We start from the raw sequence: 25,152 nt of genomic DNA, 5'->3' as shown, positions 1-25,152 counted from the left end.
GATACCCAATGTCTTCAAATCCTAAGAACCTCAGAGACTGTGTCATTGGACATGGTTTGATTCTCACTAGCATTCCACTGGTCAGGCATTTAGGTTCCAACTTTTTAAACTCTGTGATACCAAACTTCTATGGGCTGTCTTGTTCAACAATGTACCAAATATACCTCTCCATTTTTTCCCCCTCTTCTTTATTTTTGTATTTTAATACCATTTTTCTTGAGATTTTAGAAAGAAGGCGAATTGGATGCATGTGGTCATCTGTAGTTTTAACCAGGAACCCACACAAAACTCTGACTTGAGTCAAAAACTCTTAAAGCTGGAGACAATCTAACACCATTTAAGTTTTTTTTTTTTTTAAGATTTTATTATTTATTCATAGACACAGAGAGAGAGAGGCAGAGACAAAGGCAGAGGGAGAAGCAGGCTCCATGCAGGGAGCCCGATGTGGGACTTGATCCCGGGTCCCCAGGATCACATCCCAGGCTGCAGGCGGTGTCAAACCGCTGTGCCACTGTGGCTGCCCACACCATTTAAGTTCTACAGAACCATCATCTAAGTGGCTAATCTGTCTAATGTCTCACAATTAGCTGATAATGGATCCAAAATTAGAAACGGGGTATTCTGATACCCATTCCAGTTGCCTTTTTACGATATACTAAAATTCTAATTAAACATGTTTTGAAGTTTATTATCAACTTAAGTCAAAGACTTGTTAGGGAAGATACCAATTAAAATGTAGTTTTCTAAACATGAGGACAAAAATCAAACAAGTCAGATATAAAATATTTTGGCTCCAATTTTTCTATTGCCACTTAAAAAAATATCTGGCAACAAATTATAAGCTATCATTATAAAATGAATATAAACTAAATATTACTCACTAAATATTACTTTATGTCAGATAAGAATATCAGAATATGACCTCAATTTTGCTCTTAATAGAGAAGACACAGTACCTTCAGATAGAACTTGGAGATCTCAAAGAGACGTTGGCTGCAGGCAGTGAAACATCCATGAGCCTCAGTAATGCTGTGTTTCTTCAGTGTTTCTGTAACTACTTCTTTCAGTATCTTGAATAGAACATAACATATGATAATATTTCTTGGAAAAGGTACAAACATATTATTTCATCATTAGAGTTCAGTTGTGTGAATTATATAATCATGTAACTAAGTGAAAGCTAAGTTCATTAAGACAAAATAACTGAGAAAAAAAAGAGACCTGGAACATTTACATGGTCATACATGTCACCAGGTATCTATTAGGAAGAAATAACTAGAGTATCTTAGGAATTCAAATCATAAGTTCTGAATCAAAATCTGATTGTAAAAACTACACACATTAAGGATATACACAGGGATGCATTTATTCTTTATTATGGAAACTTTCAAACACTGAGAAGTAGAGAGAACATTTAATGACAAATCCCTATCTTGATATCAAACCAGTTTCAGTGAGGATCAATTTGTGGCTAATTTTGTTTCATTTATCCCTCTGCCTACTTACCCACTGTCCTTCTTATGTTGAATTATCTTAAAGTACATTATACATACCATTTCATTTCACTCATAAAATTTTCGACATACATTTTAAATGAACCAAATAAAGGAGTTTCTTCCCATGTAGAACTAAGAGACAGGAAATAAATCTTTACCCGTGTGTGTTTCTGTGATCTTGATTCCTTAATTTGCCTTGATGTTTTTGATCCATGAACACTTTTTTGACCTGAACTGGCCTTTGTAGTGACTTTTGAAGTTTCACAGCTAAGAACTGGAACTGATGGACAAGTCACAGATAATGATCGCTCTGCTCGGGGTTTTCTGGATGTCACTGCATGATGACGACGATTAGTATTGCCACTTGTTTGAGAAAGAAGAGAATCCGAACTTTCAGACTTCACAAGTCTATTGTGGAGAAATAAATCCAAAACCAGACTAAGTGACTCAATAATGAGGTCCATTTTTCTGCCCTAAATGTGACAACTATATCCACTAAAACATAAACCCAACAAAATCAAACAGGCAGAAAGCAGTGCAAGAAGGTGGGAAGACCTAGCAGGAAAGCTGCCATCCCCAGACATCCTTTTCAACAAAGCAGCTCTGCTACTTAATTTATGGGACAAGATCTCTAGTGTTCCATGGCTTAACAATTTTATAATCCATCATGCTAATGTTCTGTATATTAGCACAGAAAGCAAGAAATTGTGTTTTTTTTTCCAAGTCATTTCTTTTTATAATTTATAAGCATAATCATAACTGCTCACAGTAAAAACAAAATTCCTGATGGGAAAGAATTCATCTAAGATCTCTACAGAATGCTACTTAAAAATAAGAGGGACTAATTTGCAAAAAAATTTAAAAAAAATTAGGGACTAACACACTTTCTGTCAAGGGACTATTTTTATGCACTTAATATAGCACCTTTTTGGGGGATAAAGGCAATTCACATCTTTTGATCCCCTTTTCAATCGAGATACTTCAGTGCGGAGCTCGCTTTGTAAAGCTTCTCCATCAGGGACACTGCCAGGCTCTGACAAGACGGCAGGTGATGGAAGAGGGCTCAACACGGTGGGTACCGGAAAACTTTCTCTAGTGCAGGTGGTTTGGGTTTCATAACGGATGAGACGAGACTGAAGTTCAGAGAATCCCCCATCTCTTTCTAATGCTTTTCGGTCATCCAAACAGTATCTAAAGAAAAGAAAGACCATTAAAATCACAGGCTTCACAACAGCAACAAGTTTTTCCCTGCCAGTGAGGAAACAGCGGAACATTTCCTTGAAAACTTTTTACTGAACTTCCTAATAACTGTTGGAAGGGCGGAGGGAACGGCCGGCTTCCTTCACAAGTTCGTTTTTTTCTAGCCTGCTGGATGACAGGGCAAAAGATTAAAATATTTAAAGTATGATCTGATTCCTCTTTGACTCTTTCTGGGCAACAGATTAAGTTAATCCTGGCTTATTTTCAAAATAATAGAGCTGCTGCTTTAATACTCTTTAAGTCTCTACCGACATCTGATTCCTCAGCATGGCTGGTATGTAACAAGTTGAAATGCTGACTTTGGTTAGAAAGGGCAAGTTTATGTTCAACACAAAGATGAAAAGGGTATAAAGGTATTCGAACTGGCTCACCATACACAGCTCAGAACATTCTGAATTTCTCTTTGAAACTCACTCCCCACCCTTACTTCTGATTGACAGATTTTTCTTCAAACGCTTTGGCTGTCCCTGTGCATCTGCTTCCTAGCTAGATCTGATTCAAGGAATCAATGAGATGTTGGCTCAGTGAATGCCTCTGGTCTTAAAGAAATCCCATGTTGTTAAGGACAACAAATAAGCATATCAGGAAAATCACCCATGAGATATGTGACCCTGGACAACTCCTCATTGTCTCCTCTGCTACAGCTGCATCAGGCAAACACAACAGCTTCAGAGAAGTGCTAGGAGGACTGTCAAAATTAAAACCTTTCTCTGTTATCTGTCCTCTTGATTTGTAAAATTCTAAGGTGCTCCCTAAAACTAGAACTTTACGTCCATAAGCTTTTAGCTCAACTCCCAAAGAGTGTTATCATTACCCTAACTTCTGATTGCCTCATGGAAGTTTTAAGGACTCTTTCTTTCCCTTTGGGACACTTTCATATTTGATTTCTAAGAGCTGAATCCCAGGATTTAAATCTGGCTCTGTCACCGATTAGGTGGTTTGAACTTGGCCCAATCACTTCAGTTGATCTATGCTTCTGCTGGCCTCCTCTGCAAAATGAGCTTTATTTATAGAGTCATCTCCAAGAGCTAGTATAAGGATACCTTACATATTCCTTGGGTAAAGTAAGGCACTCAGAATCAGTGCCTAGACCATGCAAGCAAAGCTCAACAAATGTATGCTGCTACTGCTGTCGTGGCTATTATTATTATTATTATTATTATTATTATTATTATGTTTAATTTCTACCACAGCAAATCTTCTAGTATGCACATTTTTTAAAAAGCTGTCCAGGTGATTGGGACTGATAAATCTCTAATTTAACCCAGGGGTTATATTAATTTAACAGAGGAGAAAGTGGTGGCAGAATGGTAACTAGAACCCAGGCTTCTCAGTTCTGTAACATTCTTTCTCTAGCGTTATTTAATAAAACACATTTCATTAAAAAGGAGCAGTAACCCTAAGGATTACTGATGAGTCCTATTTCTCTCCTGGGCAACTGAGAGAATTGAAAATGAAATCAAGAACCATGAATGTTAAGAAAGGTTCTAGGCAAGAGGCAATGTTTATTGCCTTAATGAGCTTATAGGAAATTTTTGAGAAAAAAGATACAGTTTCACTCTAAATGAGTATTTTTTTCTACTCTGAGATTTTGATTTTAACATGCAGATATTTTCCTTCCAGTTCTAACCTTTCTTCATCACAGCTGTTCATAATGTCATTCCTTCAACTGAACTGCGTGTACTATGCTTGTTGACTTTGCCCTTTTAAATGTCCTCAAATGATTATACTATGATCTGGCACTGAAACAAAAAGTACTTTGCAAATAAGAAAGGAACAGAAACAGAATGGCAGGGTGCATATCTGGTATTAGTGGAGCAAACATTCATGGTTGGATGAATGACTACACTTCTCTATTTTCTTACAAAACAATAACCAAATGCTTTATGCAACCAAAGGAAGAAAAGTATCTTCAAGATGAAGCTATCTTTGTTTGGTAACTACATAATAGGCAAGATACTGCCTAGCATGCATCAATGTCTGTGAAGGCAGGGGAAACTGCCAAATCTCTTGGAGCAGATGAAAGAAATCTGAAAGCAACAGGAGGCTGGCATGGCAAAATATCACAGTTTGATAGTAGAGTTTAATTTGTTGTTAAAGAAAACAGTGCACCGTACAATCAATGGTATCTAACACTCCAGGATAAAATAGGTGAAAAATCAAGCAAGCCAACAGTGGAGATATTTCATTTTGCCTTAAGAAAACACTGATTTGCACTTGGGCAGTTTATGTATATATATATTTTTTCCCAAATATTCTTTATGTCTGGGTACAGGAAGAATTCAGGGATTACAAAGGCTTATAGCAACATGAGGAAGAGAGAAAAATCTCCCTTTAGCTTCATAATTATTTTAACATTCTACTAGAATTTTGTTTCAAGTAGGTTCATTATCTATGTTGAACCAAATAGTCCCTCTGCCCTCTACATGCTCAAATCTTCTTGAAGAAAAAGCATGTTCCTGGATTCACTGTGCTCACCCCTCTACCACATCCTTGGTTTGATCTGTGCCTTCAGGTTAAGGAGCACAAATTTAGAATAAAGAAAACTGAGTCACAGAGAGATTTGTTTGTTTATAGGGGTAGGTAGTTCTTATTGCTCATTTTAAAGTCCTCAAATTCTTACTTCAACTGTTGTTCCACATGCAGACAGAAATGTGATGTTACCACATGTATTGACGTGTTGTTTCTTGTTACTGCTGAGGAGTACTGCTTTGTATACATACACCAGTTTATTTATCTATTCTGCTGAGGTACACCTAGGCTGTTTCCAGTTTGGGGCTATTATGGATAAAACTGCTCCATATGATCTTGTTCAACTCTTCCTGCGGAGTTGTGTTTTTTCTTCTTCTTCTTCTTCTTTTTTTTAAGATTTATTTTATTTATTTGCAAGACAGAGTGGAAGACAGAGAGCACAAGCCTGGGGGAGAGGCAGAAAGAGAGGGAGAAGTGATTCCTCACTGAGTAGGGAGCCTGAATGGGGGGCTGGGGGCTTCATCCCAGGACCTGGGATCATGACCCGGAGTTGAAGGCAGATGGCTCAACTGACTGAGCCACTCAGGTGACCCTGGAGTTGTGTTTTCATTTCTCTTAGGAAAATGTCTAGTATTGGAACTGATGTACCAAAGGATCTGAGTATGTTTAATTTTATAAGAACCTCCCAGATCCTTTTCTGGAGTACAGATACCATTTTATACTCCCACAAGCAATGTATGACAGTTCTGACTGTTCCATATACTTGTCACTATTTATCAGTCTTGTCATGTGAATCAGTCATTTGTATTTCCTCTTTGGTAAACAAATGGTTCAAGATTTTGCCAGCTTTTCCATAGGGGCATTTATTTTATTTTCTTACTGATTTGTAAGTTTTTTTTTTTTTTTTTAAGATGTATTTTTGAGAGACAGAAACAGAGTGAACAAGTATGCATGAGCAGGGGGAGGAGCTGAGGGAGATCGCAAGCAGACTCTGCACCTGTTGACTGCAGAGCCTGACACTGGGCTGGATCCCATGACCCTGAGATCACAATGAGCCAAAATCAAGAGTCAGATGTTTACCCAACTGAGCCACCCAGGAGCCCAAGTATTTTTTAATTATAAAATACCTTCTCATTTATGTTAAAAAATATTTTCCTCAGCTTAATCCTTACTTTAAAGCTTTCTTTGTTTCTGTTGATTACTGACATTGCTGTTTTAAGATTAGGAAAAATCTATCATTCCTTTTTTTTGTTTGTTTCTTCCTCTGTCAGAATGAATAAAAAATCTTCCCTACACTTAAAACAGATTTTTCCTTACATTTTATACTTAAACATTTCACAGTTTTTCACTTTAAATTCTGAATACATCTGCGATTTATTTTGGTATTTAGTGTGAACCAAGAATCACTTAAAATTATTTTTATTTGCATATTTAATCATATTCTCACTACTACCTACTGAATATTTTATCTTTTGCTCTCTAATTTGAAAATTTTCCCCTATTAGACTGAATTCCTATGTATATTTGGTTTTTCCTTGCATTTCCTACTTAGTTTCACTCTTATACTATTATTATAATACCTTTATAATAAAACTTTCTGGTTATATGATAAAATTCATCTCATTCTTTAAGTAAAAGGAAAGAGGCTTCTTACCAGATAAATTATAGAACTATTTCAACTGAAGGTTCAAAGTTGTTAAGAATTATATTAAATATTTATATTTATTCCAAAAGAACTAATGCCTTCAGAATATGGAATCTGTGCACAGGGAAATAAGGCATGTTTCCCTTAAGTAATCAATGTTGCTTTTATGTCCCCTAATATAGATTATTTGCAATTTTTTCCATTCTACATTTCTTATAAAAATAGTTCTAATATTTATGGTTTCATTGCTATTTTCAATAAGATCTCTTCTCAGGGTGTTTAAAATTGGAAATGGCCGGTTTAGAGGTAAACTAGGCTTTTTATATATATTTTATCACTGGTCACTTTTCAAATTTACCACTTCTAATAATCTTTCAGGTCTCTTCTCTATGAAACAAACAAACAAAAAAACAGCAAAAAAATTTCTTATGGTCTCTTTTTCAATATGTATAACTCTTTTGAACTCTCTAGTTTTCTTTATTTTAACTGATTAGCCAAAGCAATGATTAAAACAGAAATATTCAGCACAATGGGTGAAAAAGAAAAGAAGTACTGATAGCAGGTTTTTTTTTTTTTTTTTTTTGATAGCAGTTATCTTTTTCTTGCACCGGACTTTAATGGGAATTTAATTTCGATGCTTGAAAAAAAAAACAGCTGAATATTTTGCCTCTAGTGTCAAACTTACATACTCTTTCAATGAAATAAATCTTATTTAAACATAGCAAGGAAACTAAACATTCCTAGAATGATTGTTGAGTGACCTTCCATATTTTCTCAACTGTACCATCATCTTTCCAATGTGCATAAGCTAGAAACCCTAAAGAAATTCTTGTTGTATCCTCCCTTCTCATCCCCAACATCTAACTAATCTAAAGTTCTTTAGTTAACTTTAAGTTTATATTCTCTTTCCTATTTTCACTGCCTTGATAGCATTTTAGTCCTTCAACATCTGCTTGAAATACTTCAACTCAATTTATTAAAAGCCAATGAGATTTCTTCAATGGTACAAACCCAAGCATTTAATCTCATGCTTTAAAAATAAAGGTCTTTTACTTCTCAAAAATAAATATCAATCTCCCTCCCATGTCACCGGTGACCTTCATGACTTCATGATTTGGTCTCATTATAGTATAATATGTTTGTCACTCTTATTCAAAAATAAAAATGTACTTTATCTTCCAAGAATCTGTAACTCTGTACTTTGTTCCTCCTGCAAACATTGCCTTTTCTGCCAGGTGCACTCCTATTCATTCTTTCAAACTTAGTTCAGATTTCTTCTTCGAAACACTCAAATAGTTCCTGGCATTTATTTCTTCTATCTACTGGGCAGACATCTGTATTTTAACATTATTTATAATCTGCTAAAATTATGTGTTTTTTCTTTTTCCCCTAGAGAGTATATGCTGCTTAAGGGCAGAAATAATCATCTTTTGTACCTTTAGCTTCTGAGTGAACAATTTTCAGTATTTTTGAAGTTTATTTGAAATAAAGATTAAGTTTACAAGCCAATCAAATAGTAGGTTTCAGTTGATAAGGTGCTTCCTAAACATTAAAGTAAAATCAAGTCCTTTTCTATTCATTTATGGAAAATCAATATGAAATAAGGTTTTGCTTTAAGCATGCATAATTTTTTACATTGGTCTTAAAATGGTCTTAAAAATTTATCACCGTCATTACATTTCTTGTTCTTGTGAAAATGGTAGATGTGGCCATAACCTCAGAAACTGCTAATAACTTTATGCAGGAGAATTCTTTGAAATTTTATTCAAACTGGTTAATTAGAAATCTAGAAAAATTTACACATAATTATATATTACAAATGGGAATACATTTCATCTAATAGTTTCTGAGTAATTACAATGTAATTAGTGACCAGGGAATATTAATGTGACCAGTAGTATAAATACAAATCCATAGGGGCAAAATAATTTTGATTAAAATATCTGGTAATTGAATGTTTAAATGCTGTAAAACTGATTAATCATCAAATAACTTTTTATTTTTTTAACAATAGAAGACAAATTCCTATTTGTGTACACACTGCTTTGTTTTCTGAGACTTTTTGAGATACTTTCTCTTTGGCTTTATATCTTCATTTTATTACAGATACTCTTCACACTCACATTAGAAAAGCTTCACCAGCAACACGCAGAAGAGTAAAGTGTAAATAAAGACTTACTCAATCCCATGATAATGACACACTGAGGCTTTTTCAAAAGGTAAACCCTGAAGTTTCCGAGGACTAAGTTCCGGTGTCAGAACAAAAGTCTTTTCCCTAAAACAAAAAGTTTTTCATTTGTATTTAAAGTTTATTTAGTGACAAAGAGAAAGTCCAAGAAAGTATCTAAAAAACAAAATCTGGCTTCCTTCTTTTTAAGTGAATCTTACATGGGAAAGAAATGATGTAACATTAGAAAGTAGAAGAAGGAAATCAAACAAGGTTAAGCATAAGTGGGTTTTGTCACATATTTGCTGTGCCTCAAGTTTCTGAAGTTACAATGTTATTTATTTCACAAAACTATTCTGAGAAATGGATAATGAGTGAAAAATGATTTGTAGTGGAAATTCAAGAAGCATTATTCCTGAAGGATTTTTCTTTTTTCTTGGTGTAATGAACTAATGTTTATACATTTAGTTCTTTTTTTTGCAGGGGAATAAATTAAAGTCAATTCAAATCTTTTAGTACCAAAGGTATTTACTTCCTACTAGAACACATGAGAGATCCAGATTTTTCTTTGCCTAGGAATGTAGTCATCTTGACACCTACTTTGAGAGTTAGCAACCTGTTAAATATCAAAGGATATAGAGACTGCTGACTTCAGTGTTCTGCTTTTGAAGTAGGTTTCCAATCAGCAGGTATGATAACTAATCATATAGTGGTGAGCTTACATAAAATATTCATGCTCAATCTCTTTTACACCCAGATCCACAGGGGTATATCAAAATCTCAGGAAGAAAAAGTTCACTGCAATTAGGTTAGGCTCTCCTGGTTATTCTAAGAGATGCCCACTCCCCACAACCCCTAGTTTTCTCTCCCTGAGTTGAAAGTCACTGTTCCAATGCACTGGATCATGTTCCTGAAACTCAGGACAGGGGAGATGGGAATGGAAGAATAATGTAACAGCGGCCTTTACATAGTTAATAGAATGAAATACCAGGGGTCTGAATTCAGAAGACTTGGAAATGGTATATAGAAAGGCAACAGATAGTATAGTTCCATGAATAAATGTGCTTTCACAATTTTTCCCCTATGGCTTTAATAATGAAAACTGCCCACTTGCCACTGAAAATTATCAAGGGTACTATAATAAGCATTTGAAATTATTACATTTTAATATAAGGCATGTGCTAAGTATGAATCCTAAAAAATATATATATATTCTAATTCATCCATTTAAGGTGTTCCACAAAAAATAATAGTAATTAACTGCAATGACTCCAGTATTTTGATGACTCACTATTAAAGTGAATAATTTCCTAATATAAAATGATTTAGGCACCTAGCATTTCACTTCTTTCTTTTAGCATACTGCATCCATTTCTAATTTCAACCCTCTCTGCAACTTTATGTATTTTTCTTTAATTTTACTCACACCTGTTCTTTCTAAAATGTTTTAATAAATATGTCTTTTGTCACTGCTTAATATTTCTTTGATATACACATAGGAGTCATGTCTGCATTCTTTTTAATATTCCAATAGCTACTTGTATAGGTAGACATTGTAATAAGAGTCCATAGGTTCTTGATTTATTGTTAGGAAAGCTCATTCTTCAACTTGAATGCTAATAGAAGATTATTAGATAATGATGTCATTCTTTACTAAGGAACTATATCAAATTTTCCTAAATAAATTACCTGTAAATTACAGAAAAAATCATATCTCCCCTACAGATATCTTCCCTAACATTGCACCTAGAAAGACATTCTGTTCAAAATGTCTATATAATTCAGTTTTGGCAAATCTACTCAACTTTGTCACTTCACACTTAATGATCTGGGAGGACAATAATCCAATAGCTAAATAGGTGAAAAATGTTTATATACTTCTTCATGCTCCAGATTACCATAAAAAAATATTACAGATCTCTCAAAGCTATCAGGAAAGAAAAATTACACAACTTGTATGTCATTAAGATTAAGTCGTTAAAATCCAGAAATCCAGAATTATGAAGAGCCTCAAATTTTCAAAGGTGTTCCTTCTCTCTCTCTTTAGTGAACAGCACATGAAGGCAATATGCTTGCTCCAGGATTATCTTTGAGATACAACTGCCTTTAAATAAATCCCTTCCAAAGTTTACCCTTAAAATCAGTATTTTCCAAAACAAGTTTTGTAGAAGAGATTAAAATGAATTATAATTTTTAAGGTCCTCTGGGAGGTCTTCAAAATGATGGATTAACAATTAAGATATAGATTAACAAAATAATAGATTAACAATTACGATGATATATATAGTGAACAAATGATTCAATCTCACAAGTAACTGACATCACAAATTTTACCTGTAATTAAAGCAACTTTAGCAATATCTCATATTTATTAACTAGTAACTTAGTGAAAGTTGTCTTGGAAGTCAAATTAGTAGTAAACTATTCATATTCATACCGAGTTCTTACTCGGTAATATTATAGTTTCAAAAACATTTCTATACTTTAATGTTCTCTTCAGTTGAAAGGCTGTGCTTTTTGCTAATATTAGGCATGACTGACAATGTCATGACAGGTAAAGGCAAAATCAAGACTAGAGAATAACACAGAAAAAAGAATTAAAAATATTTTGCAAGTCAAATTATATATATTTTTTTTAAACAACACTGTCCTTTGTATACAAAGTAGAAGCTACTGACTTCTATAGGGAATAAACTGAGGTTGCTCTTATTGCCTTTGTTTTCTTTATATTCAATACCACAAAAAAATAGGACATTGGGTAAGGTAAAATGTGAGTAAAATTAAGTCCAAATGATAAGCATTGGGATCAAACTTGTGAATTTTGCCCAAGTAGCATAGGGCATCAATTAACTAAAGAAATGAAATGCAATGTGTTTTAAAATTATTTTTAAAAAATTGGCAACTAAAAGTTTATAACTTACCCCTTTTGAATCTGTAAAGGCTGAAGATCTCCAATTGGTAATCCATCTGAAGTAAAGAATTTCAGTAATTCTTTAGCATCCAATAATGTGATTGAGTCCCGTGGCCCTTCTTTGTGGCCCAGCAACTGCTCAGATGAACGAGGTAATGAACCAGTTCTGAGAAAATAATGTTATCTAGATTATTAAAAGTGGATTAGAATTCATCATAGTCAGGAAAAGGTGATATGAGCAGAAACCAAAACAAAGAAAACTACAGAACTATATATTTAGGAAAGAAAATAAAGTAAAATCTTTGTGAACCATTTAGTGTAAAAGTATATTTTTAAAAATGTAGGTCACAATGAAACTTATAGTTAACCATGTCAATAATGCTACTACTTAACTAAAATAAACATAATTATATTCTTTATAAAAGATGGCATGAGAAATGAGGAGCACCTGGGTGGCTCAGTCCATTGAACATCCAACTCTTGATTTCGGCTCAGGTCATGATCTCAGGGTCATGGGATCAAAATTCCTAGTTGGGTTCTGCACTGAGTGGGGAGTCTGCTTGAGATTCTCTCTCTCTCTCTCTCTCTCTCTCAACTCCTCCTCTTCCTCCTCTGCCTCTCCCCCTGCTCTCTTTCTAAAATAAGCAAATCTTCAAGAAAAGATAAATGATGGCATGATTATTTAGTAGTGTGAAGTTATCAATTCTATAAAGTTTAAATCTAGAGGGTGCCTAGGTGGCCCAGTTGGTTAAGTGTTTGCCTTCAGCTCAGGTCATCATCTCAGGGTCCTGGGATCAAGCGCCACTTCAGGTTCCTGGCTCAGCGGGGAATCTGCTTCTCCCTTTCCCTCTGCACCTCCCCCTCAACTCCTGCTCTCTTTTTCAAATAAATAAATAAAATCTTAAAAAATATTTTAAATCTAAATGTTTTTCTATGTTCTGAAACCCCATAATCTCAAATTTTGATGGTAGAGACTGAATGTTCCAATTTTCTATGGGCTTGAGAGATTACTTGAAGCACAACCATGAAATGAGACAGTAATCAGAAATCTGTTCAAGGTGTCTCCTAGCCATTATTATAACATTATGAATAAGTACTGAATCATTATTATACCTGAAATAGATACAGGAGTTTATACTTCTCAAACTACTTTACATAAAATATGTTCTTAATTCTCACAAATTTCCCTGACAGACAGAACACATCTTATCTCAAAATGAACACCTGAAAATAAGTACTTTCTTTTGCCTTCGTGGATGTATCTTGCAAGAAGTTACTATGGCCGAGTTCAAAGAGGGTGTTGCCTGTGTTCTTCTCTAGGATTTTGATGGAATCTTGTCTCACATTTAGATCTTTCATCCATTTTGAGTTTATCTTTGTGTATGGTGAAAGAGAGTGGTCGCCCCGATGTTTATAGCAGCAATGGCCACGATAGCCAAACTGTGGAAGGAGCCTCGATGTCCAACAAAAGATGAATGGATAAAGAAGATGTGGTTTATGTATACAATGGAATATTCCTCAGCTATTAGAAATGACAAATACCCACCATTTGCTTCAACGTGGATGGAACTGAAGGGTATTATGCTGAGTGAAGTAAGTCAGTCGGAGAAGGACAAACATTTATATGTTCTCATTCATTTGGGGAATATAAATAATAGTGAAAGGGAATATAAGGGAAGGGAGAAGAAATGTGTGGGAAATATCAGAAAGGGAGACAGAACGTAAAGACTGCTGACTCTGGGAAGCGAACTGGGGGTGGTGGAGGGGGAGGAGGGCGGGGGGTGGGAGTGAATGGGTGACGGGCACTGGGGGTTATTCTGTATGTTAGTAAATTGAACACCAATAAAAATAAATTTAAAAAAAAAGGAATAAAAAGGATAGCATAGGGAATAAAAAAAAAAAAAAAAAGAAGATAAGTACTTTCTAAAGTGAAAGTTAGCATACCAAACCTAGAAAAGAATCCTTATTACTAATTTTCAGATAAAGATACTAACACACATTAGTTTGCATTACAAGCCCAGGGTGACACAGTCATTTAAAATGATAGAACTAGACTGACTCTGAATTAAGTACTATTCCTATACTCTCACTCTATAAACCTAAAAAGCTCACAGGAAGTTTAAAAACCAGAAAAAGGAAAAAAACTTAGTTTCAGAGAATGGTAGCAGTTTTATCAAGCACTGAGTCATAGACCATGCTATTGCTCTATCATCAAAGCATAAATAAAATCTTCTGAAACCTCCACAGGAAATTAACTTCATGACTTTATATTAATTCAGCTATCTCCCAATTATCACTCCAATCAAGAATATTTAATTACCAATATATTGGTGATTGTATGATTAAAGTGTTGACATTATGGACTTAGACTTCTATTTCTATACATTAAAGATCAATAATATACCAACAATGTGCCCCTTCTTCCTCCTATCCCCTTTATTTTTAAGCTGAAAACATAAACCTAATAAAAACAAACAAGAAAATATTCAAATATTTTCTCTGAATTCCATACTCCAAGAGAGTAGGAACTACATTATGAGTTTAACCTAAATTTCTACATAGCTATTCTCTAATTATGACTCACAAATGTTTCTTAATGAATATTAATCCCAATAATTTTATAGGCTAGATTTGGGATGTTTATAATTTGCATTTATATAGGACCCCGAACACAAAGATATCTGAGCAATTTAAAAGCCCAGTTTGTGATAAATTGTACCATCAAGATATGTCTTAGGCTAAAATCAATCAATAAAATAATAGTGCTTTATTTTGTCTAGTGTTTTCAAGGTTACAAAGTACTTTTTCATATATAATCTCATTAAACATTGATAAACTTTAAGTAGAACTGGGATTGTTATCCCCATCTTAGAGATGAGGCAACAAAGTCACACATGTGAGTTAGCCCAAAACCAAATTCTTATGACTTCTGAATTTCACTATGTAAAGAACCTTTAATTCTCCAGTTAAGCTTATTTTAACACAATACAAATTCTGTAAATATGCAAAGTAACTTTTGTTCCCAACCAAAAATTCAATAGTATCTCCCCATATTGTTACACTCTCACAAGTATTTGAGTATTGACTTTGCAAATACCATTGGGAGTTACTAAAATGAGTTCACTGATGATAATGTATAGACTCATAATCACTGTATGTAATTTAGTATGAAGGTATGAGGTTAAGGACAGTGAAAGGAGATATACCAAGGTAGAATGAGGTAAAAAAAAAAAAGGTGTAATAAAATAAGCTTCATGAAAAGAAGTAATGTTATAGTCCTTGGGTGCTTAATGAAGAAAGAGAACACTGAGCTGCAACATTTATAAAATACTTAAGAGAAAGGTGATATTTGATCTAGACCTTGAATGACAAACAAGCCTCTGGTTCAAGATGATGGTGCATTAAACATACATATTAACCTCTCCACTCAAATAAATGGAAATCACAATGATGAAGTACCAGACACTAAATTCATAAGAAGGTTGAAAAATGAAAGATGAAAAAAATGGTGGAACAAACAAAAGGGATAAACTAGAGCAAGTGCATAAAGGAGCTAGAGAGAGAAACTTACAAAAAAATGTGGAATCTGTCTTCTATCCTACAAAGCCACAATGAGACTCTACGCTTGGGCTGAGTGGCAAGGGGCAGAAATCAGGCAATGTATTTTAAGAACCCTACCAGAACAGTTGTTTAAGTATCACCCTCCCACACCCTTCCTTATCCCCACAATTTTATCTCTAAGTGAAAATAGAGAAACCACTCTCTGAAGATCCAGAACTAGATGCCTGTCCTAGCCTCAGTGGTGATGCCCCCAGAACAAAACCCCATTATTTCAGTCTTGAGTGAAGGACTAAGGCTGCTTGCCTTCTGATACCCCCAGAGGTACCCCAAAGTGAAGTCTACCAGGTATGCTCCACCCTGCATCTCCCTGCCCACAACATTCAGAAGACAACAGGCGGGAAACAGGACTACATATATGGAGAGAAAATAAACATCAACTACCTATATAAAGCAACTTCATACTAAATTCTGACCCAGTAACAATCAAGGACCACCAGACATTGGAGGAAAGCTACACATACGAGGAAAACAGCAAAGGAACAAACAGAACAGATCCAAGGATAATGAGATCATCTAAGGAACAGATAAAGTAAGTTAAAAGAAGATTCCAATTAACATCTTTTTAGTATCTTCCAAATTCTCATTGTTAATAAAAGAAGAGATTGCTAATGAAAAAAAAAGAGTTGAGAACACAAAGGAATTATTAGGAATTTAAAATATGACTAACAAAAAACTAAAAGAAGAAAGCATGGGTCAAAAAAAAAAAAATCCCAACTATAGGAGTGCTGACAATATGGACTCCATCTTTGGTCCTCCATCTCCTTCATGTAATGAACTCTCTCAGGACTATGTTCCAGGCCCCTTGGGGGCTAATGCATGCCCTGACCACGTGAAAAGGCTTGTTCTGATCTTCCCTAAAGTTGTTTAGGTAACTAGCAGAGATAGCTTGGTTTCTTTCCCTTTCTCCTCTCTAACAAACAGATGGCTCCAACCAGGTGGGTTAAATCCTTTGACCTCACTACAATGACCTATGCCCATCCCCTCGCTGTATAAAAACTGTGGATTAAGGTCTGAATTTTGTGGAGAATAGCTGCACAGTGCTGGACTGTCATGTGCCTGAAGCACCATCAGTAAATTACTCTGAATGTATGTAATGTAGAAGGTATGTAATGGCCTGCTTCTTTTTTTCCATCCTCAAGTGCCTTCTCAGTTTGGAGGATACTTTACTGTCTTCCCTCCACCTTCTAATACCCAAAACATAGAGCAGTAAAGGTAGCCTGGAAAGGCATTCACTAAAATGTTAACTATGATTATGTAGGGATCCCTGGGTGGCTCAGCAGTTTAGCGCCTGCCTTTGGCCCAGGGCGCAATCCTGGAGTCGCGGGATCAAGTCCCACATCGGGCTCCCAGCATGGTGCCTGCTTCTCCCTCCTCCTGTGTCTCTGCCTCTCTCTCTCTTTCTCTGTGTCTATCATGAATAAATAAATCTTAAAAAAAAAAAACTATGATTATGTACACACAGAAAGTACAAGTAGACACTAGGGAAGAACAGCATGTTCTCAACATCCTACTCTGTAACGCTCCATCTACCTGTCTACTTAGAATACGCATATGTTCCTTTAATAAAGAAAAAATCATTTCCTAATAAAACTAGAAAATACTTATATTTCATAAACACAATGTAAAGATTAAGAAAAAAAATCCATTTAAAAAATACTAAGCTATTTAAATATTACCTCATTTTTTGCTTAGCTTTTTCAAAACTTTCCAAATTTTGAAGAACATGCCTTTCTGGCCATTCCAGAGCATTGGTTTCCATTAGATTTGAAGAAGTAGATTCCACTGAACTGGCATCTAAAGTGAAAGAAACCTACATAAGTACTAAAAATTATTAACATTGAATTTTCTACATGAAAACATATATATCTATATATAGGTATAGATATAGATAGATATACATATAGATATAGATATAGATATAGATATAGATATAGATATAAAGCCGTGTTGGATTAACTACACAGTACTTACCTCAGGCACTTATTAAGGATATATCTGATGGCCCAAACAATGCAAAATGCCATTAAAAAGGTTTTTGGAAATGAAAAAAAAAAAAAAAAGTCAAACGTTATTTTACTGTCTCTTCATAAGCTATGAGCTAGAATTCAGAAAATGAATTAGCTCTATGAGGACTCCTGTGGAATAAAAGCATAATTTGCCTGTTTTTTTTGTGAAATTAGTTCTAAATGAAAAGGAGGCAACTCTATGGAAAATATATTAGATATACTATGTGATTTTCACACCAGAAACAGGAATTAGCAGCATTATCCAGAAAAGTTCTTATTTCTAAAAGAGATTACTTCATTCTCAAAAGTACAATAATGCAAAAAACACAGGATATTCTGAGATAAAGGTTTTCACTTTAGAAAGAATTTTCACTTATCCATTAATGTAAGATGCCTTAACATACACATCTTCATTAAATGTTATTTCACTACTAGTAAAATATTTTATATCACAGTGTGCTTATCCTTCTAGCAATGAACTGAGATTGCTAATAACACTTCAATCTTTATCAAAAACATAAAGGGACAGCTTCCATTTGCATTATAAATTATTAGTACATCCAAACTAATTTTAACACTGTCAAAATTATTGTCCTACTTCCAAACCTATCTGGTTGAATTGAATTCCAAACCTATCTGGTTTACTATCACTGTGAACTCTTACACACTATTCTAATAGAGTAACTGAAAATTACTGGACATTAGTTGTTTGACTAACCATCAATTCTGACAAAAATACCCATTTTATTCTTTGGATTCTTACAAAATGATGATTTGATAAGGGAATTTTTATACAAAAAAGAAACAACTGAAACATAAATGAAAACTGAAGCCAACTGCATGTTATTTTCCCTTTATTCATTAAACTATTTAACTTTGAATATTAAAATATCTTTAATGACAATATTGGATTGCCCCCACCAAACACCATCCAAATATACCACACTTCCCATTTCTTAAATAAGGATAGTGAAATACTATTTTATACAGCAACAGCTTTATAATAATCTACTGTTTAATGTTGACATGGCTTTCTACTAAATGTATAAAGCAAATATCATTAGCAGATCTGAGCAATTACTTGCTGAGAACTCACAAGTCATGTTAAATAAAAATAAATATTAATTGTTCCTAAATATTACAATATAATTAATTATTAATGTTGACTATACAATTTATATAAGTATAAATGACATAGGCTAAATATTAAGGAATGGATGGAGACATGCACATGTACTTTTGGGGAATAATTTAATACAATTCTTACAGTAAAGTAAGACAATATTTTATTTATGTGGCAATCAGGACACCATGTTTACGATGAAAAAGCACAAAAAGGGCCTCTTTTTTGTTCTTGGAGAAACCAAGAACACTGCTTTAAAAAAAAAGTGTTTTACTTTATAGGAGAAACAAAGAAATGAAAATGATACAATAAGGAAATAGGGACTCAAAACCTGCCCTACACAAATCACAGTAAACAAAAAGGAAGTAATATTGCAGATGATAATATGTAGATAGTAATATAGGCCATCATAGCCTTATGTACATAAATATGAATAAATCACAAAGAAAACTTATATTGTAATTGGCATATTCTGTTTAATAAAGTAAAAATTATAAGTACATACCAGAAGATTCTTATTAAAATACTTAAAATAAAACTGCGATCTTATAAAATTACCTAGAAAACTCATTTGTGCAGTGTGCTTATGTACCCCAATGGTCTGAGGTAAAAGGAGACAGTTACTATATTTTGAGTCCAGATATCTCATTTGACACTGTGAGTTTTTAGCAACTATGTGGCAATGGATATATGAAATGGTTATATCAAGACATTTTTTTCATGCTGATTTTCATGTTACCCATGCTAGAGTTTCTACAAAAAAAAAAAAAAAAAAATCAATAATCCTGATGGTGAGCAATAATTCCTGATGAGTGTGGTTGTTAAATAATGGGACTGGCATTGTTGCTTCTTTTGCTGTGTGTTTTGCATTTACTTACTTACTTATTTATTTTTTAAGATTTTTATTTATTTATTCATAGAGACAGAGAGAGAGAGAGAGGCAGAGACACAGGCAGAGGGAGAAGGAGGCTCTATGCAGGGAGCCCGACGTGGTACTCAATCCTGGGCCCCCAGGATCACACCCCAGGCTGCAGGTGGCGCTAAACCGCTGCACCACAGGGGCTGCCCTGTATTTTGCATTTAGATGTATTTATTCAAACAAAAGCTACAAAGGATGTTAAAGATCACAACTTCATTCCTGGAAGTCATCTCAAATTTCACTTCAGGCTCTAAAAAATCTTCAAGGTTTCTTTCATTTGTTCAACATGACTTTTGGGAGGAATGAACTCCTATGTGCCAGGTACAGTACTCTAGGGCAATGGAGAGTAGGCATCACTCTTTACTCTCAGAGAACATATGGTTCAGAGTGAAGACAAATAGTTAACAAATAATTACATCTATAGTATATAACTTAAAATGTGAAAAATAATTTAAAGAAAGATACAGAAAATGAGTACAACAGGAAACAATTTAAACTGAGGAAGGTCTGGGAAAAAAAGCTTCTTTGAGGAAGTAGCATTTAAGTCAAGATATGAAGAATGCCTGTTAATCAGGTAATGATTGGGAGAAAAGTATTCCAGAAAGAGGATCCTCTGTGTATAAAGTTCCTGAGGTAAAAAGGGATGTGACGTGCTCAAGGAATGGAAAGACTCTCTGTGCCACCAAGGAAACAGAAATGTGGCACTGGAGAAGGTTAGAATCAGACATCAGTTAGGGTTTTTGTAAGCCATATTAAGGATGACATATTCTATGTACAATGGAAAGCAATGACAAAGGTTTGAGGAAAGGAGTGATATAATCTGATTTACATTTTAAAATGAACACCCCTGTAAACAGAGTGTGTTAACAGTGTCCTAGGACTTGACTTCGTACAGGTAACTGTGAGATAAATTTCCATACTTACAGAAAAACTGTGTAATGACTTCAACCCTTCCTATCTTCCAACTATTATCTCCTCCACAAGTCCTCTGAGTAAGCCAACTTCTCTCTGGATCTCAGTTTGTTGCCTTCATGACTCTGGGTATGGGTATGGAACTTCTCCCTGGAAAATGTGTTCTCCACTCAACCTAGATCCTATGTATCACTCAAGACCTACAACAGAGTCCCTTCACTCCTAACAACGTGTTCTGTGACTATCCTACCCTACTTATATTCCTCTCCTTTAAATTCACATTCATTTATTTAAAAACAAACATATAGGGCAGCCCAGGTGGCTCAGTGGTTTAGTGCCACTTTCAGCCTGGGGCGTGATCCTGGAGACCTGGGATTGAGTCCCATGTCAGGTTCCCTGCATGGAGCCTGCTTCTTCCTCTACCTGTGCCTCTGCTTCTCTCTCTCTCTCTTTCTCTCTCTCATGAATAAATAAAATATTTTTAAAATAAATAAAAATAAAAACAAACATATAGCACTTCATACCAAGTGACTTTCTAAGCAATTTATAAATGATTCCTTTAATCCTTGTAACAACCTATGCCATCTCTAATTTAAAGATTAAAAAAAGCTTGAGGCTCAGAGAGGTTAGAAAACTTGCCCAAGGTCACACAGCAGGTAAGCTGCAGGGCCACATCCAGCCTTGTTAGTCTGGATCCAGAGTCCATGCTGCAAACAAGAAACTGTGTCTCTCATTTATTGAATACATTTCCCATTTACAAGAAACTTTACACTGTCTCTAACACCTGTCAGATTACTCTGTACTGTTAACTGAACTTTCTTACTGATATGTCATGATGATGATAATGATAATACAAATAACAGCTAACGGCTCTTCGGCATTTATTATGTTCTCACATACGTCAGCTCATCTAATCTTCACAATAACCCTAGTGAGTGGGTAATAGTATTAAGGCCATTTTAAACACGAGGAGGCGAAGGCATAGAGAGATAGAATAACTGCCCAAAGACATTTGGCTAACAAGTGACAAAACTCAGATTAGAGCCCTGGCACTTGAGCTCCAGAGCCTGGGCTCTTGAAATGGCTCTGTGTTCTATTTTATTTTGCTTCTGAAATCGATCATAAGCCTGTTGAAAGTCAGGGATCCAAATTTTTACTTCTTTGTTTATCTTTATGGTGTCAAACAGAGAAAGGCTTTCAACAGACATTACTGTTTACTTGATTCTTTGGTCATTTTCTTATCAACTTATAGAATAAAAATGATTCTCCTGGAATAAAAACAAAAAATTACCCTGTACTTTTAAAATGCCAGGCAAAAAAATAAATTAATTAAAAAAAAAAAAATAAATAAATAAAATAAAATAAATAAATAAATAAAATGCCAGGCAATAATCAAATGCTTTCTTGTTAGATTCTGTAAAGCTTCATTGTATTCAAATATATCACAAGAATAGGAACCGAGAAAATAGAAATGCAAGTTAATATAGAAATGATTTCCTGCTCCTTCAGTGGAGTTTGCTGACTGTTCCTGCTATAATGTATGGCAAATGTGGAGCATCTTATTGTAGGTAGTTTTAATAATCATAAACTTACGTGTAGGTTCTACTGTTCTCATCTTATGAAAACATAGCTTTATAAAAATCCACCTATCTAGCAGCTTAGTAAAAGTAGTAAGAGGAATCACCTTAAAATGATTCTCCCTCTGCTCAAAAACAATAATATTAAACATGCTTAATGAAAGAAGTTTTTAGTTTAAATGGTGAGAAATAGTTCATCAAATACATACACATACTTGTATAAACAAATACATATATCACTGTTTAAATGTATAAAATATTTTTGATCACCATTTTATTGGTTTTAATAAGAAATGTCATAAATGCCATACGTACAAAAAGAATCCATATTTAAACTAACAAAAAACTTACCATTTAACATATTGGAGGTTTTAATTTTGTCTGTCTTTATTGGAATTGTTTTAGGAATAACAGCATCAAAATGCTCTAAAAAGGATTCCCTTGTGAGTATCAATAGACTCTTGAATTCATCAACAGAAACTGCTTCAGGCTGCTTTGCCAACTTTCTCCTTTCTGTAAGACAACAAAAACGATTAGCCATATGACTATTATTCTAAAGACTCTCACAAAATGCCTCTACTACCCTTTTAGGAGAAATATTTTCAAAAGTAAAATAGGTGAATTTCTCCAGCACATCAGCATTCCTATTGCTGTAGGCCTGTTTTCATTTTAACCCCATTTGTAGGTAATGATAGAATTTCCAGTTATGTGAGATAAACAAAAATAGAGTAATCTGTTAACACCAAGAGGTGAAAAATGGTAAAGGGGAGTTTGCAAGTTTTTAGGATATACTGCAGAGCACTAAGAATGTTGGTGTTTATGTGAAAATAACACCTGTAAGACTTTCAGTTAAATGTGGTAGTTGGGACACTTCCACCTTTTTCTTCTCCTTCCCCAAACCTACACTCACAGCAAGGAATTAAGAAAAGGAAAAGAAAAGCAGAAACAATAAATAATGACAGTTTGAGAGTGGTAACTGAGCTGCTACAGCAGAGGAAGGGTCATCTGGGAGCCTGCAGAGGTGCTACTGTGAGGCATTAGGAAGATGATGGTGAGGTCCAGGCTAACGCAGGACTGGAGGCATAGGGAAGAAGCAGTCAGAAGTAAAGGTCTTCACCGTACCCTCAACCCCTCACAGCCAGGAGACTCTGTTCTCATTTTTTTTTTTTTTCTGGGGGAGAAGCAAGAAAGAAGTCCTAGCCCATTGAGCATCAGGCACACTGAAAGGTAACACTGAGGCTCGGGTTAAAACTGAGGGACTAACAAGAAGTGTTCATACTGAAAGGTCTGACTCCAAGCCCCATAGCCAGAAAGCTAGCAGCTACAAAAGCTCCACTAGAACGATTAAAGGATTCCCCTTCTGAAACACTGAATGCCCCTGGAAAAAAAAGAGCTTGACCCTGATATTGAAGTGGAGGTGTAGGGATAGGAGCTCTCAACCAAAATGATGACCTGTCACTCGACATCTTTACGGTGTAGATTACCAGACAGTATATTAGAGAAGGGTATGTAAAGCTTCCCATTTAAAAGTGTACAGACAGAAACATAGTAATTCAAAGGGCACCTGCACCTCAATGTTTATAGCAGCAATGTCCACAATAGCCAAAATATGGGAAGAGCCTAGATGTCTATTGACAGATGAATGGACAGATAAAGAAGATGTGGTCTGTATAGACAATGGAATATTACTCACTCATCAGAAAGAATGAAATCTTGCCATTTGCAATGACATTTATGGAATTAGAGGGTATCATACTAAGTGAAATAAGTTAATCAGAGAACGACAAATATATGACTTCCCTCACATGTGGAATGTAAGAAACAAAACAGATGAACATAGGGGAAGGGAAGGAAAAATAAATAAGATAAAAACAGAGAGGGAGGCAAACCATAAAAGACTTCAACTCTAGGGAACAAATTGAGGGTTGCTGGAGGGGAGGTGGGGGGGGATGGGGTAACTGGGTGATGGACATTAAGGGGGGGCACTTGACATAATGAGCACTGGGTGTTAAATGCAACTGACGAATCACGAAATCCTACCCCGAAACTATAATACAGTATATGTTAACTACATGGAATTTAAGTAAAGAATAAAAAAAAAAAGGTATTGGGGAAAGAGGGACTCTGCATTTCCATGGTCTTATGCTTACACATGTAAGGAAGGACTTTGATCCAGCAACAGTTCTAGATCCTGTCTCCCTCGCATCACTCACAGAGCTAGTCTGGAGTAGAAACAAGGCATGCTCTGATCAGATCCTTCTCTCCAACTATCCTCCGAGCTGGCAAGTCCTCAGGATGCATGCTCCCTACCATATGGTAAAGGCCCTGCCCCCATTGGGTTGATATGTATTTGTCCAGTTCTTCACTCAAGGAGGTTAGCTCAACTGGCCATAGATCTAAAATGTCATATCCTTCAATACAGCTTTTATTTTTTATTTATCTCCATCAGTGTTTCTTAGGTTTATTTCTCAATTGGTTCCAACTTTAGGAGAGTAAAGAGGGGTTTATTTGTTGAGACTCTCAAATCAGAAAAGTCCAAAATGAAAAAGAGAAATAAAGCAAGCGAAAGGAAAAAGAAGCCCAGCAGAAACAAACAAAAAACCTGCAGGGAACAAAAGCAAGTTTGCTATAATTAATATTCTCAGAGAACTAAGAGAAGATAATACACCCCATGAAACAAGTACAGGATCCTTAAATAAAAGAAAGTACAGGATCCTTAAATAAAAGAACAGTTGATGAACAAGAAGAGACTTTTAAAAATTAAGCCCATGAGAGCTCAAATGTTAAACATTCCATAAAAGGGCTTAAAAAAAAAAAAAAATGCAGGCAGCCCCAGTGGCTCAGCAGATAGTGCCGCCTTCAGTCCAGGGCCTGATCCTGGAGACCTGGGATCGAGTCCCACATCGGCCTCCCTGCATGGAACCTGCTTCTCCATCTGCCTGTGTCTCTGCCTCTCTCTCCCTCTCTCTCTCTCTGTCTCTCATGAATAAATAAATAAAATCTATTAAAAAAATGCAAGATATTGCGCAGAAACTAGAACAAA

General features: G+C 35.0%; 1 protein-coding gene across 3 annotated transcripts in view; it reads right to left on the bottom strand.

The window, feature by feature from the left end:
* Positions 1–25,152, bottom strand: part of MTBP (MDM2 binding protein) — a 66,245-nt gene that overhangs the window by 3,906 nt on the left and 37,187 nt on the right. The window contains exons 14-20 of one of the 3 annotated variants that reach the window (XM_072774350.1): positions 22,461–22,622; positions 17,249–17,366; positions 11,962–12,117; positions 9,053–9,148; positions 2,421–2,687; positions 1,655–1,904; positions 957–1,070 (exon numbers count right to left, since the gene is read on the bottom strand). In XM_072774350.1, the coding sequence (XP_072630451.1) occupies positions 957–1,070; positions 1,655–1,904; positions 2,421–2,687; positions 9,053–9,148; positions 11,962–12,117; positions 17,249–17,366; positions 22,461–22,622 (1,163 nt within the window). The remainder of the gene's footprint in view (positions 1–956; positions 1,071–1,654; positions 1,905–2,420; positions 2,688–9,052; positions 9,149–11,961; positions 12,118–17,248; positions 17,367–22,460; positions 22,623–25,152) is intronic. The other 2 variants (XM_072774349.1, XM_072774348.1) reach the window with 2 other exon arrangements.

The sequence above is a fragment of the Canis lupus genome, chromosome 14, assembly GCF_048164855.1.
Source record: "Canis lupus baileyi chromosome 14, mCanLup2.hap1, whole genome shotgun sequence".
NCBI lineage: Eukaryota > Metazoa > Chordata > Mammalia > Carnivora > Canidae > Canis > Canis lupus.
The sequence above is the reverse complement of the archived record's forward strand: the minus strand, read 5'-3'. Positions and strand labels throughout refer to the sequence as shown.